General features: G+C 38.4%; 1 protein-coding gene across 6 annotated transcripts in view; it reads right to left on the reverse strand.

Annotated features, from left to right (window-relative positions):
- ptprub (protein tyrosine phosphatase receptor type Ub) overlaps positions 1-20,663 on the reverse strand; it is a 531,315-nt gene that overhangs the window by 140,942 nt on the left and 369,710 nt on the right. For all 6 annotated transcript variants that reach the window (XM_061951982.1, XM_061951965.1, XM_061951958.1 and 3 more), the window contains exons 10-12: positions 13,280-13,481; positions 8,128-8,230; positions 7,771-8,044 (exon numbers count right to left, since the gene is read on the reverse strand). In XM_061951982.1, the coding sequence (XP_061807966.1) occupies positions 7,771-8,044; positions 8,128-8,230; positions 13,280-13,481 (579 nt within the window). The remainder of the gene's footprint in view (positions 1-7,770; positions 8,045-8,127; positions 8,231-13,279; positions 13,482-20,663) is intronic.

The following is a 20,663-nucleotide window of genomic DNA, read 5'->3' on the forward strand; positions in this document are numbered from 1 at the left end:
ATATGTATTGTTGCATTTGAACAACTGTATTGTTGATAATAGAGGTAAAGTATTGGTATTGTTCATTATCAATAGCGCTATTTCTATTGATATTTGTATTGATCCATTTGTAGTGTAATAATGCTCATTGTCATTTCTGTATTATTTTTTATTTTCGCTAACTGCTTATTTGCTATTACTTTTACCATCATATTTGTACATGTCGTATTTGCTGATGTTGCTCTATTGTTGTTGTTGTTGTGTTTGCTGTTGTTGTTTTTGTCTCTCTGTCTAATCCCCCTCTTGTCCCCACAATTTCCCCCTCTGTCTTCTTTTTTTTTCTCTTTCTATCCCCTCCTGCTCTGGCCCGGCTGCACCAAATGATAATATAAATACACTTAATAAAGTCAATACAAATAAGGCAACAAGGGAAGTATCCTACACTTCTCTTTTGTAAAGTAAATCTGAACAGCCGATATGGGCATCTACATCAACTATATGATTTGCCTGAGAAGCTGGACAGGACAAAAAAAAAAGAGATTTTTTTTTAGATTTTTATATTTTATACATATGAATGCATAAAACTGCGAAAATAACAAGTGAAGGAAGGTCTATTACATTTAGACTGTCAATCAACATAGTCTTGTCTCAAGGTGCCAAACAGAACAATATACAATAATTTACTCTAAAAAACATTTGGCTTTATGCAGACAGACTCAGAGCTTTTGTTTACAACATGCTCTTAATCGATAAAAAAAATGATCCTGTTTATAAAGTAATATAATCATAATATATTATAATAATAAAAGTAACCATTTAAAAGAATATAATATTTTATTTCTTATTATTGTAGAACAGTTTACCTATCTGCTGTAATTTTGTGATCCTAAAGAAATAAACAGAAAATAAATTGATTCTCTTAAAGTGCATTTTTTCATTTCCCATTTCCCAGTTGCAAAATCGAGGTCGCACGTTGTCTTTTTGTTCATCACGTGATCACGGCATTATTGATCGTTCGTCTCTGTTGATGGGCTCATATTGCCCATCTGATTTAAAGCTGAAAAAATTACAACAGGATTTACACCTAAATTTTGTTACTTTGCTGCACTTCGCAGTAGCGAGTCGTGAGTCTCTTTTTGTGTGTGTAAAACTGGAGCCCTGCTCTCTGCCCACCTAGACAAAGATTGTGAATGACTAAAAAGAGGGCTCATTGTTTTCAGTTAATTCTATGGTCAAATAAACGCGCTCAGGTGCTGAGAGCGATGCACAGAGAAACCTCTTTCTCTTTCTCTTTCTCCTTGTTTGAAGCGAGAGACGAACAAACATAAGGGTCAACAATTCTGATTGGCGAACATTTCTGTCACACAAATGCCGGTGATGGCGGAGGAAAAAGAACACCTGAGCCTCTTGCAGAAACCTTATCGCACTAATTCAAATCTCGATGTCGATTCTATGTCGAATACTTGTGCAGCCCGAATGACAATGATGTCATGCATCGCCACCGTGGGTTAACTAGACATTCAAACAGATTGTTCCAATGTCATATATAGCACAGCCCATTTGGAGCTTTCAGCATCATACTAGGGAGGTTTCTTCTGCGCCGTAGTTCTTGTTATTACATCTGCCTTTTTAGATTAGGGACAGCATTTTAGAAAACTCACGCTCAAAAGATAAAACATGTTCTCATTCTAATTATGAACACTTGAATACTGTATTTCTTTAGTATTGGCCTTAACGTCATGAGACGTCATGTGTCAATCTTTAGATGATTATTGTGCATTTGTAAAACAAATGCAATTTTTGGAAATATAATAATCACACTGTATGGGGCATGTGTAATATCAGTATCATACAGTATCTTCCAAAAGTTTCCTCTACTTAAAAACAATAACTGTCTCAACTGTGTTTATTAGTTATGGTAATTACTTTAGAGATGCTCTTGTCCTGAGCCCAGCAGAATTTATATCAACTAGTGCTGTCAAATTATTAATTTTAAAAATTAGATTAACCACACTTATGGTTTTGATCATCTTGCATACATTTTCAAATGATGGGAATATGAGGAAAGTATGGACCTCTCCACTCAAATTGACTCAGCAAAATGAGATGGATCAAGCGAGAGGAGTGTTATTTGTAGGGGTCATTTTAATGATTCTGACTTTGAAGAAAAAGGGTTTTGGTCGGAGTTTAGATGTAAAAAATGTAAAAGACTCAAGCCAAATGCGATCCCAAAAATCAGGAGCCCCTTCAGAGGGAGACAGACTGAGTCAGAACTGTCAAAAAAGTGGTAAAAGAAGAGCAGATGTTAAAAAATGACAGACAAAAAAGGTAAGTCTCTAGTATTCTATTTTGCGTCCTCGTCTACGGATATTTTCCTCAATGTGCTTGAGGAAATTCTGAAAGAGCATGAGGAAACACAGGCTATGATGTCTATAGAAGAGGAGATGTTGTGTTCGGAAATTGCAATTTGTTTTACATTTATTTTTTGCTCATAATGTTAATCATATCAGTTTTTAATTAATTATGGACCAGGGCGTCAAAACCATACAAATAAGTGATCAAAATAATATATTTACATGCCTTTATCCACACTGTCCATGTGTGGAAAATAGACTCCAGTTTTGTACATGACATCACACCAAGAGGGGGCGACATACCGAGTCTGGCGATGCAAAAGGGGGCTTTCCAAGTACAGTTCGTTATCTACATATCACTCAAAAACTAATTGATATTATGGGAAATGACAGGCAGATTCGTTATCAGAATCAAAAAATACAAAAGTTAGTGAATTTTCCTTTTAGGTAAAGAAGCATACGCGGTCAAAATAAATTGTGTGATTAATCTGCATTTATACATGATTAATATCATTTTTTGTGTGATTAATTGTCTTTGACAGCCCTAATATAAATATAAATGTTTGTCTTCTAGTCCCTCTCAGGAGAGGTTTGCCTCACATTCGTAAAGCTGCTTTGGTAGACCAAAGGTAAATCTGTTTATGTTGTTTTTTTTAACTTAATTGCATTGTGGTGTTCTCCTGTACCAATGTCCACTGCCACTATTATTGTAGAATATTCTGAATGAAAGCAGCACCATGCAAAAAAGGGGCACACTGTCGTCTGGGTAATGCACCACCCAATGCTCCCCTCATTGTGGGTCATGGGCTCTGCCTCACTACCAGACAAAACAAAACATAATCCCGTCCGCCAGTAAACCATATCTAAGCCCATGCTTAGCAGACTAGTTCTATGAAGTGCACACTCTGCACTCCCTCAATAGGTTTCTCCACTGGCTTAGAAAAAGATGCCTCTGGTAATGGAGCAAACCACCCACCTAGATCCATTAGAAAAAAAAGGACTACTGTCCACTGACAGAACCAAATCTGTTGAGACTATTAACGGATGAGACCAAACTACCAAAGGGAAGAACCACCTTTAATGTTGATGCTTTCACAACTACTTTATCTGCTCCAATGATGTGTTTGGAAAACTTGCTAAATCAAATTGGGGTTGGATTGCTTTCATGTACCAAAGTACCCCCTGGGAATTATTGTGGCAACATCTTGCAGGGTTGAGACAGGATCTATCCACAGATGGACAATGAATTAATGAGATAGAATCCTTAAATGACCCAAGACAAGAAGGTCACTGGATAAAGACAGCTCTGCATGCGTAACCTATTTATAATGTAAAAAAAATAAAAAAAATAAAAAAATAAAAACCTATAGATGTCAACAGGTCCACTTTGTGGACATGTCATTCAAGCACGGAGGTCTGGCTGTGGATAGCAAATATTAAAGCATCCTCTCGCCTCCTCGGATCATCTGCACCTGGGTCCAATTATCACTAAGTAATTGCTTCATCCAGGTAGCAGCTCCTCGTGTAATCGAATTTGGAAAGGTAATGTCCTCTGGGTATCGCTGGAGCCCGAGCTTTGTCTTTTTACTGGAATGGCCGGAAACTTAAACATTGTTCCTTTCAACCATGACACCCTAAAACAGGGCTATTCATTTGGCGGCCCGGGGGCCAAATCCAGCACAGGAATGACACTATAACGGCCACCCGAGTTCAGTTCAAATCTAGGGAGACAAATGTTTTTGCATCAAGTTCCTAGAAACACTAGAGTGCTCCTGTTGTATAGAGGAACTTGAACCAATGTAAACACATTCTCAGATCCTTGCATTGACATTGTAACCTTGCTCATAGACAGAGAACCCTGGAGTCAGTCTTTAAGTTATTTCCTTTTTGGCAGTTGCACATGTTTTTCATAATGTGATTTATGTAACTAATGTGTTGTTATAGCTTGTTGACTTCAGATGCTTCGGTATTCATTTGTTCAACGTCTTCAGGGACAATATTTGTGTTTCTCAAGGTCCTGTTTTAGGTCCTCTCTTTTTTATCATTTAACCTATTAAAACTGGCGGCCTGCGAATTCAGTTAAAAAACATTTTTGAAGATGATTCTTAAAAACACGAGAGTGCTGTCATAGAGATGATCTTTCACTCGCTGTTTTGCAGAAGGTCGTTGAAAACTACAGAGTGCTCTTGTAGCGCTGACAAAATAAATAGACCAAAATCGAATGTCTACCGTAAAGGTGCTGGTTCTCCGGAATATACAAAATGTAAAACAACTTGGGCATTAGTATGCAAGCCTGTCAACTTCTTAGACGTATATATATATATACAGTATAAGCAAGCTTTTAAAGTGTTTGACACACCATCATTGTAACATCTTAAAGAAACATACATTGCTGAGTTAGGAAAATATAAAAAGAATATGCAGATCCTTCCTTAGTGTACAAGATTCTTCATGGACTAGCTCAACCTCCACTAAAATAATTTATGAAGACAAACTTAAATTGACTGTCTGGTCCCATTCAGAAAAAGTGCTTTTGGGCAGTCAGTTTTTCATATCGCGCGTCACACTAATGGAACACGATACCAAGTAACGAACAAGACTTACAAACTCTTATCTCTTTCAACAAGCATCTACAACTGTGGTTAATTGAAAATTTGCACTCTTAATGAACCTTGACAAATCCACTAGATGTGTTGTATTATCACATGTAAATGGTGCAATTGATAAAAGTATTTTTAAAGTATGGGTTGTTTTTTGGGGAGTATGTTGCTGGTGATAAACCAGTCTTGTGACCCTGTCTGCTTACCTATACTGTACTTTCTTATGTATGAAAATGTTGTGAAATAGTGCGTACATAATCACAATAATGGCTTTTTTACCGATATCCGATATTCCGATATTGTCCAACTCTTAATTACCAATATTGATATCAACCGATATATACAGTCGTGGAATTAACACATTATTATGCCTAATTTGGACAACCAGGTATGGTGAAAATAAGGTCCTTTTTAAAAAAAATAATAAAATAAAATAAGATAAATAAATTAAAATCATTTTCTTGAATAAAAAAGAAAGTAAAATAATATAAAAACAGTTACATAGAAACTAGTAATTACTGAAAAACCGGGCTGCCCTTCCTTAGGTGGGCAGCACGGTGGAACAGGGGTTAGTGCATCTGCCTCACAATACGAAGGTCCTGAGTAGTCTTGGGTTCAATCCCGGGCTCGGGATATTTCTGTGTGGAGTTTGCATGTTCTCCCCGTGACTGCGTGGGTTCCCTCCGGGTACTCCGGCTTCCTCCCACTTCCAAAGACATGCACCTGGGGATAGGTTGATTGGCAACACTAAATTGGCCCTAGTGTGTGGATGTGAGTGTGAATGTTGTCCGTCTATCTGTGTTGGCCCTGTGATGAGGTGGCGACTTGTCCAGGGTGTACCCCGCCTTCCGCCCGATTGTAGCTGAGATAGGCTCCAGCGCCCCCTGCGACCCCAAAGGGAATAAGCGGTAGAAAATGGATGGGTGGATGGAGTAAAATTAAGTGTTAAAGTTTAGTACTATTAGTGGACCAGCAGCACGCACAATCATGTGTGCTTATGGACTGTATCCCTTGCAGACTGTATTGATATATATTGATATATAATTAAGGAACCAGAATATTAATAACAGAAAGAAACAACCCTTTTGTGTGAATGAGTGTGAATGGGGGAGGGAGGTTTTTTGGGTTGGTGCACTAATTGTAAGTGTATCTTGTGTTTTTTATGTTGATTTAAAAAAAAAAAAAAAAAAAACAACAAAAAAAAAAAAACGATACCGATAATAAAATAAAACGATACAGATAATTTTCGATATAACAAACGTGTACATTTTAAAGCATTTATCGGCCGATAATATCGGCAGGCCGATATTATCGGACATCTCTAATGCTATCCTTATTACACACACACACACACACACACACACACACACACACACACACACACACACACACGCACACACACACACACGCACACACATGTGTGTGTGTGCAACAAGGTTACCATACATAGTGCAATTTACAACAGCACTTTACAAAATTGTGAATTAGCACTTTGTAACTGGCAATGTGCAATGTTGTTCTTGCATATCTTAACACTCAATCACTTTGGCACTTTGGCACTTAAATCCAACTTTCTAATTTCTGGTCTGTCATTAGTAATTTGTAATTAGTAATATTTTTTTAAGTCCTACTGTATGTTATATTAATATTGTTTTATTGTTGTATATGTTCTTTTACTCCTCTTGTTTGTTGCTGTCCTGTTCTTGTGTGTTAGGCATTAATTGCCCCAGGGATAAAATATGTAAATTATCCACTAGCTACAACATTTTGCAATTTATATTTGTGTGTTCATCTATATCAGGGGTAGGGAACCTATGGCTCTAGAGCCAGATGTGGCTCTTTTGATGACTGCATCTGGCTCTCAGATAAATCTTAGCTGGCATTGCTTAACACGATAAGTAATGAATAATTCAGCTGGTAATCACAGTGTTAAAAATACAGTTCAAAATATAAAACATTCTCATGCATTTAAGTTCTACCGCACCTGTTCAAGAAGTCGCATTAATGGTAAGAAGTATTTTATTTATTATTGATTAGCTTCAGAATAACAATGTTATTACAAAGAATAAGAGACTTGTTATAGTCTAAAAATGTTGGTCTTACTTAAAAATGCACGCATCTAGTTGTATTCAGTGTTAAAAAAATATTATATGGCTCTCACGGAAATACATTTTAAAATATTTGGCTTTCATGGCTCTCTCAGTCAAAAAGGTTCCCGACCCCTGATCTATATGTACTGTACTTTTTTCTTTTTTTTAAGTCAAAGTCAAATAAGAATATAAGAGTGAAGGGAGTAATCCCCCGACCCCCACCCCCCCCTCGGTCCTTAACTTTATGTAAATGTGGTCCTTAAAACAATTTAGTTGAATATTCCTGCTCTAAAGCCATGATAGAGATGTTTGCTAAGTCTGAACACATCATTTAAATGTACAATAAAGAAAGGACAATTAAAAAAATGATTTGAAAAGAAAGTTAAGTGGATGGTACGTAATAAAAGGACAAATTAGAGAGGAAAAACAAAACTATGTGTTATAAAAGGTAGATGATGAAGAGTATATTGTTGACGCTTCGTACTTCCAGCCAACACAGGTATGTAATTTACCCTTTCTGGCATGGGTGTAGGGAATCAAAGTAGTGGGAAATAAACACATAATTTCCAAGTACTTACCCTGCCAGCTCAAAATGTTATCGTTCCGCGATCCTTTTCATGGCATAAATACTATTTCAAGTGTTGTGAGCACAGACAATGCACAACATCAGTAACACCCCTCAGGTTCAATGTGTGTTTACTAAAGTTGGAAAATTGCTACCACTGGTGGGTGTCTCCCGTCACTCACCCCTCTGAAATTGCTCATAGCCTGGAAGTAGACGAGGTAGCTTTTACGAGGGTCCAACGGGGTGTTCCAGTAGCCGTTGTAAGTATGATTGTCACCCACAGTGAAGGGACTGGCCTCTGGCAGGCTGCTGGGTGGCAGCTCAGCAGTGTAGTAGTGCGGGGTGCCCCTGGCCAAGGCCTCGCCGTGGGACATCGGGAGTGGAAAACACTCTTGAAGCCCAATCTCCCTTTTTACTTTTTTCCCTGTCTCTTCCTCTATCACCACCTGGTATGTGCTGGACACAACGGGTCAGAAGGGGACAGTTTGAATGCACTATTTCTGAAGCTTGCATTCTACAATTTAAGATGGTTTCCTCACCTGACAGGTGCTCCTCTACCCTGGGCGGGGCGCAGCAGCACAGTGATTGTGCTTTCAGTCTCACTCAAGGGGGATGGCATGTCTCCATAATCGAATGTTGGTGCTGAGGACATATTTTATATACGTCAATGTTTCCCATACATTCATTAAAAAAAACCAAATGTATTCCTCCTTGCAAGCATATAGTCAACAAACTCTTGAAAATCTTTAGAAAGAATTTTTTTTATTTTTTTTATATTTCTTTATATTACATTTTAAATGTATTTTTTAAAATGTAAATATTTTGAAAAAATATACTTTTTTTGCAATGTAATAAAAATGTATTATTATTTATTATATTATGCTAGATCCACTCGACGTCCATTGCACCGGTCCCACATCTGCGGTCCCCTCCAAGGTTTCTCATTGTCATCCCATTGGGTTGAGTTTTGTCTTGCCCTGATCTGAGCCGAGGATGTCGTTGTGGCTTGTGCAGCCCTTTGAGACACTCGTGATTTAGGGCTATATAAGTAAACATTGATTGATTGATTATTTTAGTAAGATTTTCCAGAGTTTGGTGCCTGTATGCTTCTAAGTAGAAATACATTTGCTGTATTATGTCAAATGTGATTCGTTAAAAATCTAATTTGTTAAATGTAAAAAGTGCAAGATAAAAAAAATGTAGTTCATCAAAATTGGCATCTGCATTGCAACACATGTAATGGTGCCTTACACTGTTGCATGGTACTGTACATACTGCATAGTCAAATATAATGATGTATTGTCTTAGCGTTTAGTTACAGCACATTGGAACATCTTAACACAAAGTGTGTTTCAATTGTCCTTCGGCCTTCTTTCTTTTGTTATAATGTGATGTGACCACAGAAAGGTACCGGTAATTACAAAGTGATAACCATGGAGCCAGAAATTGAACTTTCTGTGACGTAAGACGTTGGTACACGTGCCTGCTCTGTGCTGCAGCACCAGCAATAATCTCACTCCGCACCTTTTTCACTACCTTATGTTGCGATAAAGGAAAGTAAACAATGTTTTTTAATAACTTATTTCTAGTGCCGTTTCTACATTTTGCACAGCTTTCAAATGCCATCAAAGGGTCAATGGTTAAATATAATTTTACTTTTATTACACTGCAATTAATTTACTTTTTCACTTACACTTCTTGACAGCGAAGACTAATAAAAAGGTTTCTTGTAACATATAAAGATGTAATATTGCCAACAGACGGATTGAACGTATAGTGTTTGGCTATTCATTATCTATTAAATGTTCTATCTCTTGCAGAACTAGCACACGGCAGAATATTAGAAAAGAGACACCCTATTTCTGTGCTTAAAAGGCCAGCACAGCTAATATACTAAATACCCTCTTATAGTTTTCCTGGCCAGAGGTCCAAGTTAAAGTCATGCCAGGGAGGCAAAATTGATTAGTTTTTCATTTAAAAGGATTTTTCTTAAGTCATGCTCTTCCCTAGAGTTGTCACGGCACATTTTGCTTTTAATATCAGGAGTCAATTAATGAGGGAGAGGAGAGCAAACTAGTCATGTACAATAAATGATTACTACATTAAAAACGTGTTGGCCAATACCACAGCATTCAGTTCAGACATTATTAGACTAAAGGATTGAAAAGAAACAACAACGCTGAGGATCGCTGGCAATGAAGATCTTTTGAAAGACAGCTGGCTAATTAAAAATCAGTCATAGAGGTGCACATGTCTAACTGTATATGCGCTCAAGTAGAAGTGGAGCTGGATGATCAGAAGTGGCTACAGCTTAAAGATGCTGACAGTAGTTGCAGTTGAAGGTGCTCAATGTTTGCATGCTGTCAGCACCCATTTGAGAGAAACTCAGTGCAAGTGAATGTTCTGCATCGTTGGCCAGCCAAAAGGAGTTGAGGATGACCTGCAAATACTTCTCCTTTCCTCCTGCAAAATGGATTTGTGCCAGAACTCTCCATGACACATAGCCAGTAGGCAGGGATTGTGCTCTAAATCGCTAATTAAACAAAACGGCCTCTCAGAAGAGAGATTTAGGCAGTGCGAGTGAGACATAGTTTGGAGTGGCTTTGCTCTGCATTCCTAGTAGGAGCAATTCCATCACCAAACAAGCACATTAAAAGGAGAGACCATGAGGACGGCTGGATTTCCATCAGCATTATTAAGAAGACTCTTTAATGTGACATTCTGTCCTTGACAGTATATACCTTATGTGTGTGTATATACAGGTATATGTATATATATATGCATAACACACGCCCTTCCTTATACCAAATGTCCTCTCTGTGGTGTTTCTCCACAAGGTAATTAATGTCTTAAGGACAACAAGATGACAGCTTGCCACTTGATTAGAGTCGCAATGGAAAATAGCTCCTACCCTCTGGGATCATTTACTTTTTTGCTTTGGCACAAGAAGAAAAATATGAAGGTCAATAGGGAAAAGAAGATCCTAATTATAGCACAGGGTTGGTGAAGTCTGGATTTATACCTGCATGCTGCACTGATTAACAGAGACGGCAAAAAAAACAACTAAACATTTCAGATTTCAGCACAGCTTTCATACTAAGATGAGCAATCGGGCAGGTTTATAATGGCAACAATCATGTTTTCCCAATTTAGCAAACGATCTTCATGCAGTCTGGCAGAGAAGCTAGGTTTGAGTCCTACTATTAGAATGTTGAGTCATGTAACTTGTAATCTTGCAGTGAACATTCTATAATAAAATTGTCTGGTCAACCTCTAGTGTTCCATAATTATTTTCCCATAGTGAATGATGGGAATAAAAGCTAATTTTCTAGCGTCAAACTTTGCCATCATCAATTTATATTATATGATCACTGCACATACAACGGTACAGCAGCCACAATCACTGAAGCTATTTGGTTGATTAAGAGTACAACATAAACATTATTTAATATATAACCAATGAACCATATAACCACCTGCTCAGTGGCCTAGTGGTTAGAATGTCCGCCATGAGATCGGTAGGTCGTGAGTTCAAATCATATCCATTAACTCCCTGTTTGGCACTCAGCATCAAGGGTTGGAATTGAAGGTTAAATCACCAAAATGATTCCCGAGCGCGGCCACCGCTGCTTCTCACTGCTCCCCTCACCGAATGTTATTTTATCAATAGCATTATTAGTTTGAGCATTCAACTGAGCAATAACATCTCACTGATTTTGTCTTGTTTACTTATTTTCGCATAGCGGCCGCGATGGAAGCCTTGACGAAGTCCATACCAATGCCGCTTGGAGGATCCTTTCGTTACAGGCAAGTAGAACGCACTCAAGGCTACTATATTGGGTAAAACGATATAACGATAAAACGTCATTTCATGTTCACAGGGCTCTGATAATGTTAAAAAACATTTCGAAGGCTGTAAACAGTTTTTATTTATGCTTTAAAATATAAAATTTCTTCATAAATATCCTCCTTTGCGATAACGTATTTACCATAGTCAGTAGGGCTGTTAATCTTTGGGGACCACATGATTCAATTAGGTTTTTGTGGGTAAAGATTTGATTCAGAATAAATTCTCCATTCAAAATCAATATTTGTTTAATAACATGGGGTGCAAGTTCGATGATTAACTACATTCCTCCATAAAATAGATAAAAGCGCTGATAAATGTATATATTATTTTTAATAAAATTCTACCCAAACATTTAATAAAGTCAAATACAAATAAGGCAATACTAAAAGTATACAACGATTCTCTTTTTTCTACTCTTTAAAAAGAAAAAAAAGAAAAAGAAAAATAAAAATATATATTTTTTTCAAATCGATTAACAATCGTTACAAGTAAGAATCGCGATTCATTCAAAAAACATTTTTTTTGACACCCGGTCAGGCCTGGAACCAATTAGACGCATAACAAGGCACGACTGTATACATATATTTGAAAACTAATCTTTGTGTTATCATTAGCTATTAGTATAAAAATGTCAGCTTTTTCACAGCTTCTTTTAAGTTTCGCTCTTTTTTTTTTTTTTTTTTACAACAATGTGCCAAGGGCCCATAAATAAAATAGCCGTGATCCGCAATGGCACCCAGGCGACATTTTGGACACAACTGGTTTATGTATTTAACAGGCAAGGAGAAATGATACCCAATGACAGAAGATTGTCTCCAAGGTCTGTCTTTTTAGCACTATCACTAGTCATAACTCCGCGAGTCAAAGGCTGGGATGCACCCTTTTGGAGGTGCTCTGCATGCTTTCACACCTCACTTATGGCGGTGGTAATGCACAAATCCTGGGCGACTGGAGGTGCCCTTTATGTCAAGATCCCGGATCCGCCGGCTAATACTTTGTCTTTCATGACCGCTTGAATATTATTAAAGGAAAGAATCACTTCTTGTTTTTCATTTCTGTATTTAGTACACTTCTTAATGGATCTGAATGTCACAGTGCCGCATGCTGGCATTTGGTGCGACTCCAAAATGCAGAGATGGCAGGCGGCGTGCAGGTAAAAGGTCGTTTTTATTAGGTACACAAATGAGGAATCCCCGGTATAGCTAGGACGGTGAGCAAAATCAAGGCAAGGTAAAAGAAAAAAAGGGCACCATGAACATAAAACAACAAACCAGCGTCGCAAGGAAGGCAACAGTGGTCGAAAAACCCTCTTGATTAATCAAGAGCAGGTGTGAAGAATCAGCACTCAAGCCAAAGATAAAGTGGCGGAGAATGAGGGCAGACAGGAAGTGGAATTAAAAATAAGAGTACGAGACAGGAAATAATACCAAAAACGCAGGAATATGCAACATAAATCCAACGTGTCATGAGAAATCACGACAATGAAAACTTTGTAGCTAAAAATCAAGACACAAATAAGTGTTCAGTTAGACCCCTAGTACATTATGTTTTAAACGGATGTGTTCATTCTTAGGCTGGCCATTGTACTTTCTGAGCAGCTAAGACAGACGTGTCTTTCCGACATCTCAACAAGTGAAAAGTCCTCTTGCGCAATCACTAGTACGCTCCAGTGGTGGTATGACAACACAACCTAAAATCTAAACACATGAGAGTTGCTGACATCTCATGTTACTTCACATATGGTGACGGTTCGACCACCCAGATACTGTTGGTTAAATTCCAAATTGTATGAGCATTGCATCTGTATGTTGATGCAGATATTATTTTTAGCGGTACAATACCTGAGATGTTGGTGGTGATTTCAGTTAGGGCAGTCTGGCCGAAGCCTTTCCCCGTCCGGGCTCGCACGGAGATCAGGTATGTAGTTCCAGGATGGAGATTGGAGAACATGTGGTAGGTCTCATTCTTTAGCTTGGAAACGGTTCTTCTGGGTCCCGGGACGTTGATGCCAGGATCTGAAGACTCAATGCTCTGATAACTGATCTGCAGTCGAGTGGAAAGAGAATGGCCTCAGTAGCTTAAAAAATGATGAATGGTCTAATATGATAGGGAAGGCTTGATTGTTTAATTCACTGCAATTAAGGCTGTAAATGGTAAGCCAAAATTATACTTCATTTCTGTGAGCCAAGGACAAAGGACACCACCGTTCAAGTGGATGTTTGAGTGTTTCAGCATTTGATTAATGTTCAGGACAAGTTTTTAAAACTTGTAAATTGCTATATATAAGAGTCCTTTAAAGTTGCACCTTTTTTCAAAGTTTTATTTGTAGGGCTGACTTGCACAGTACTCTCAAGTGAGTTTCCAATTATACCCTGAAAAAGTGGAGAGCTACATAAGATGTCATTACCGCAATCTGACGAGGATGAGCACATAAAGAGCACTTTGCGTTTGTGTAATAAACACACTTGGAACTGCACTCAACATAAAGTATACATAGATATGTACTAAATTACACTCAACCACAGATTGTGTGATTATCTTACGAATGGTGGTAAGGGGACCTATTATATTAATGTTCGGCCCTTTGTATTTGATAATTGGACTCCTATATAGCAGCTATTACCTCTACACAAAGCTTTGTAGCTCTGTATGGCTTCCTTGTATGTTCTGCATCCCGCTGAAACGGTCTATGTAATTACACCCCCCTGCCCATGTACTTCGCACTCACCACTGGTCGGTCACACTACCGAGGACTTCCGTAGGTCTGGCCAGTGATGCCAAGCCTCACCTTTTTATTTTGCAAGTGCTTGCCTCTTAAGGAAAGCTAATCAATGTTACTACACCCTCCCACCCCAACAAACATTACCTTGGGACCATTGCTCAGCTTGCGAACAATGTGCAATCGTTACAAAACAGAGCAGCGCACAGCGATAACTTCCAAAGCAGAGCAGGCGAGAGGGCAGGCCTCGAGCATTTACATGGGTATGCCCATATAAGTAATTCCGGCACGCAATGATGTCATTAATACAAAACAAATTCATAAAACAACAGTTGTTAGTACTACATTCTTTTATATTGTTTTTCATATTTATTTGTTTTTCTTCTTAAAGGGCATGTAACATGTCAACATTTTGCAGGGTTTTTTTGGGGGGAGCAAAGGAGAAAGCGTTGATTAGACTCATTTCAATTCATTTCAATGGGCGACATTGATTTGAGATACAAGTGTTTTCAGTTAAGAGCTCTGTCACAGAACCAATTAAGCTCTGAAGTTGAAGTACTACTGCATATAATTAATGTGACCTTTTACGTCACTAAAGGGGAACATTCCAAACTTATTATTTGGAAGAAGTATGAAGGAAGGCAAGATTGTTTTATAAATATCTCCGCAATGCCTCTATGGTTCGATTTAACATTTTTGGGATTTATGCAAATACCAAATACACAACAGCAGGTAAAAATAGGTAACGTTTTTTTGTTTTTTTTAATAATATCAGGGCCCCTTTACTTAAATATAATACATACTTGCTCCTGATGGCTGCTGGTTAGCGACTTGCATGGCAGCTCCCGCCATCAGTGTGTGAATGTGTGTGTGAATGGGTGAATGTGGTAATACTGTCAAAGCGCTTTGAGTACCTTGAAGGTAGAAAAGCGCTATACAAGTATAACCCATTTATCATTTATTATACATTAATACATGCAAACGAGCAGCTCAAAGGTTGGGCAAGTCGGGAAACAACAAAGAAGTTATTATGTCAATCGTAATATAATCAAGCAGCTAGAACTTTGATATCCTGTATACCAGTTGCAAATTAACAACATGACATGCAAACACTGAGACCTGTTTTCAAAAGTCTGTGTTCTCAGGATAACCATCCAAAACAAGTGTTGTATTTGTCTTCATTCACAAAGCAAAAACAAACAATACACAATAGATTTCTGAGGGCACCTTGTGTCTGGGTTAAATCCACCCCCACAAATCCTAAAAGATGCTCAATGCAGCACAGAGCTGAGCAAGGGCACAGAAGCCTTGTTATGCAATCAATAGGCTCAAGCAGAGTGGACAACAGTTTAATACGAGAGAAATGAAGAGGATTTCTACAGCGCTCTATAAAGCATTTACAGTCAGTGGAGGGAGATCAACACACAGTATACAAATAAATAAATAATTCCTCTACCGCATCCATTTTATATGTCATGCCACAAAACCCATTCAAAAATATCCTTGAGGGGACATTGCGACAGAGGCCAAGGAAGGAAAAGGTTGGCAGGTCTCAAACAGAACAGTACATTTATTGAACACCAAATCATGATACTGCTCAACAGAGTGCCTACAGCGCAACAGATACATGTGTGTTATCTAATATTTATACTGGCCTTGGTTTATGGTTCAAGACCTTAACTTTATGATTTAAAGCAGGGGTGTCAAACTCAAATACAGAGTGGGCCAAAATTTAAAACTGAACAAAGCCGCAGGCCAAGGTTGAACAAATTAACCTTTTAATAGGGACCCAAACAAGTTTTGCATTGAATATTGAACAAGCAAGGCTTATATAACTTTATAGTGACATGCAAAATCGAGTTTCAAATAATAATAATAATAAAAAAAATATCAATGGCATATCACATACAATTTAAATAAAAATGTAATGCCTCTTTTCTATTTGCAGCCTTCAGAGGTAAATATCAACATTAAGTTTTTCCACAGGCTAATAAATTAACAAATAAAATAACAATGAATAAACCAACCATTCAGGACTTTAAAATGCTCAGTTTGCAACACACTGATCTAATCTGATGTGCCCAAGCCAGATACCTGGCATCTTTTCTTGGATGCTAGTTCATTAATGTCGGGGCTCAGGCTTTGAGCTGAGGCATCTTTCATTATCGAACAAAGTTGTTCATCAGCTATTATATCTCGTAGTCCACCCGGACCACAGTCTTGGGGGCGTGCTTTAAAGGCACTGCTTTTAACGTCCTCTACGAGCGAACGTCACATCTGCTTTTCATCCATTCCAACAATGTGCGGGCCCGATCACAAAATATGTGCGACTTCAGCACGCTCACACACGTAAATGCAAAGCATACTTGGCCAACAGCGATACAGGTTACACTGACGGTGATCGTATAAATAACTTTAACACTGTTATAAATATGCGCCACACTGTGAATCCACACCAAACAGGAATGACAAACACATTTCGGGAGAACATTCGCACCGTAACACAACATAAACACAACAAAACAAATACCCAGAATCCCATGCAGCCCTAACTCTTCCGGGCTGCAATAAACACCCCCGCTACCCCCGCGGGCCAGAGTTTGACACACATGATGTAAAGCATCAGCGCCAGAGCATTCGAGTATCAAAGTAATGTTTTTCATACATACGCTGTGAGAAGGGGATATGAACGGTATTTTCGTGCACTTGGCTAAGACTACAAATGCAAAAGGCATCTAAATAAACTTGGACTTTGCATGATTGTATGCTCAGTTTGTGTTGTGCTTATGTGCCTGGAGATTATGTCTCAAGTCTTCATATTGGAGACATGTGCAATGATAGATTAGTCCCCATCACAGGTTGTGGTAGAGCAGTGAAGTATTGTCTCCGTGATGATGTGTGCGTGCTTGAGACACTGTGCTGCTATGGAAACGGTTGGGAAGGATTGAGAAGTTCCAGAAGCAAACAGCCAAATGAAAAAAAAAATGCTTATAATTAAACTATGCTGTCATGTTTCATGACAATAAAGCATTCAATGTTCTATTTTAATGGATAATTGCTTAGTAAAACATTAGTTTAGCTGTGTACTGTTGAACGGAGCAAAACGTATTTTTGCTCATATATACCGAATGTGAGTGTGAATGTTGTCTGTCTATCTGTGTTGGCCCTGTGATGAGGTGGCGACTTGTCCAGGGTGTACACTGCCTTCCGCCCAAATGCAGCTGAGATAGGCTCCAGCACCCCCCGCGACCCCGAACGGGACAAGCGGTAGAAAATGGATGGATGGATATACTGTAAATAGCTGTGCATTAGTGTTGTCCTGATACCAATTTTTGGTAACCGGTACCAAAATTACTTTGATACTTTTCGGTACTTTTCTAAATAAACGAGACCACAAAAAATTGCATTATTGGCTTTATTTTAACAAAAATCTTAGGGTACATTAAACATATGTTCCTTATTGCAAGTTTTTCCTTAAAAAAAATAGTGAACATACTAGACAACTTGTCTTTTATTAGTAAGTAAACAAACAACGGCTCCTAATTTAGCTGCTGACATATGCAGTAACATATTGTCTCATTTTTCATTCTATTATTTTGTCAAAATTATTAAGGACAAGTGGTAGAAATGAATTATTAATCTACTTGTTCGTGTACTGTTAATATCTGCTTATTTTCTCTCTTGACATGTTCGATCTACACTTCTGTTAAAATGCAATAATCACTTATTCTTCTGTTGTTTGATACTTTACATTAGTTTTGGATGATACCACAAATTTGGGTATCAATCCTATACCAAGTCGTTACAGGATCATACATTGGTCATATTCAAATACTCATGTGTCCAGGGTCAGATTTCCTGAGTTTATAAACATAATGTACATTTTTTTTAAACGAACGAAGATGTTGTGATGCGGACCGGTGCTTTTCAGAGGCGGTATAGTACCGACTATGATTCATTAGTATCGCGGTACTATACTAACACCGGTATACCGTACAACCCTACTGTGCATTAATTTGAATTCAATGTTGGTTAGGCCCCATACTGGAAAAAACAATGACATTTTTTTTCTTCCTTTTAATTTCTTTTATAATGGCAGCATAGATTAAAAACAGTGTGTACAATTCCTCTTAAAACCTTATGACCGACATTTTAAATTAGCGAGTTAGAAGGCTGCAGTCCAACCTCGATTTAAGAACCCTTCGTTGTACAAACCTTTTTAATTTACGAACCACAAACTGAATAAAAATATGCTTTATCTTATTGTACTACCGTTTCATTCACCCTTTGTGTGCCTTGTGGCACAGCCATGTTGTGCCTGGCAGCACAGCCATTGTGGGCGGGATCTCCGGTGCTCACTGCTCATTCAGGGAGCACAGCAGTCAGCTGCTGTCCTCAGTGTGTTTTTTTTTTTAAAGCCTTTTCACATCATTTTTTAGAAACTTTTTGAAACTTTTGCTATGTCATTATGAGTCTAAAGAATAGCAACGTGTGGTTTGAAACATTGAGGAAGTATCCACAGCCATGGTTGTAACTACCATTGAGGACACTGAGGTCATGTCCTCTGTATTTTTTTAGGTGACAAAAGGATAATGATATGACTGACTATAAAGGTACTTTGTGTAGGACATTGTGTGTGCTGTACATCACCATGCGTCGATCATCCTCTCTCAATATACAATCTTTGGTCATGCACAGCCCGCTACAACTTCAACAACGTAACGTAAAGAAGTCCACTTTTACTTTAAACATCATCTGAAATGTGCTGTCAACATAACGTTAACATTAAATCATACTGATGTAACTAATGTTGCTTTCACGTGAATGAAATTGATGTGAAATGCTGTCGGTATAATGCTGTCATCGTGTCAGTCAGGTGCCGCCTTGCCCTAAATGCAGATCACATGCCCCTCGTTGAGCATTTTGCACGAAGAAGCACATTAAAATGTAAATTGTTGAATGATATGGCACTTCATATGATATTTTACCCCAAACATATCCTGGCCACATCATGCTCTGTCACTGATTAGGATATGAAAATAAAATGTCCTCCTTTACTTCCAGTGGCTCCGTGGCAGACGTCATCAGTACTTGCAATGCAAGGCAGAACATCTTGGGTTCGAACCCTGGTCGTGGTTGATAGTTTGGTATGTTTTTGAAATGTATGTTTTAATGATGTTAAAATTGTTTAATATACTAAACTCCAGGATATACATAAAAAGTGGACTGTTACAAAATCATGCTGATTATCAAAGATGTTAGATGAGTGATAGATAGTTATAGCTCCAATAAAGCTTTTGTTATGCTGCAAATTATTTGTGTTGCTCAAGGCAATATAATTTATATGGTGCTGCGATACACATGATTTCATCCTTTTTAAAGTTCCTCTTCGACAACCAATTTTTGACCTCTGTATTTATCAAATCCTAGTTACGCAAGGCAGCACGGTGGAACAGGGGTTAGTGCAAGTGCCTCACAATACGAAGGTCCTGAGTAGTCCTGAGTTCAATCCCAGGCTCGGAATCTTTCTGTGTGGAGTTTGCATGTTCTCCCCGTGACTGCGTGGGTTCCCTCCGGGTACTCCGGCTTCCTCCCACCTCCAAAAACATGCACCTGGGGATAGGTTGATTGGCAACACTAAAATTGGCCCTAGTGTGTGAATGTGAGTGTGAATGTTGTCTGTCTATCTGTGTTGGCCCTGCGATGAGGTGGTGACTTGTCCAGGGTGTACCCCGCCTTCCGCCCGAATGCAGCTGAGATAGGCTACAGCACCCACAGCGACCCGAAAAGGACAAGCGGTAGAAAATGGATGGATGGATGGATGGATGGATAGTTACGCCCCTGTCCACAGCGTTGTCGACAATGCCTTCCTCCCCTCTTCAGATATATATCAGATATGATATGCTTTAAAATGCATTATGTGCTCGCTGTCTGTCAAATTTCAAAAGCTAATGCGGCCCCTGAGCCAAAATGTTTGCCCAACCCTGGTGTAGACCCATCCATGGCATTTGTTTACATTCAGGAGCGCTTGCATGCTTTTAGCAATTACCTATCGTATCTCCCTTCGGTGTGTAGTGAAACATGTTTACCTTTTCCTCGTCCTGCAGGAAAGATACTTTATTTGTTGCCATGGAGGCGAGGATTAGTGATTCAGAAGTAGCTAAAACACTGCAGATTTTTTATTTATTTTGCCTATCATTCACAATCATTATGTGAGACAAGCACACATATGTATTTCTTTTTTATGCATTATAAAGGGTATATAAATGCTAGCAAAAGTCAGCCAACAATAGAGCTAACGGGAGTCGCTCAATTTCACATATAAAGCGCTCTAAAAAACGTCCAAAAACCTCCATAAATGTTTTATATACACGTAAGTATGTCATGTAATAACAAGCACATACATAATACGTAATAATGACAAATTTTGCTAATTCTAAGCATACGGCTGCGTATTAATTTCACAGAAGTATCACAACGTTCACTACTACTCATGGCGAACTTCA

The sequence above is a fragment of the Nerophis lumbriciformis genome, linkage group LG04 (assembly GCF_033978685.3).
Source record: "Nerophis lumbriciformis linkage group LG04, RoL_Nlum_v2.1, whole genome shotgun sequence".
In the NCBI taxonomy this organism is placed as follows: Eukaryota; Metazoa; Chordata; class Actinopteri; order Syngnathiformes; family Syngnathidae; genus Nerophis; species Nerophis lumbriciformis.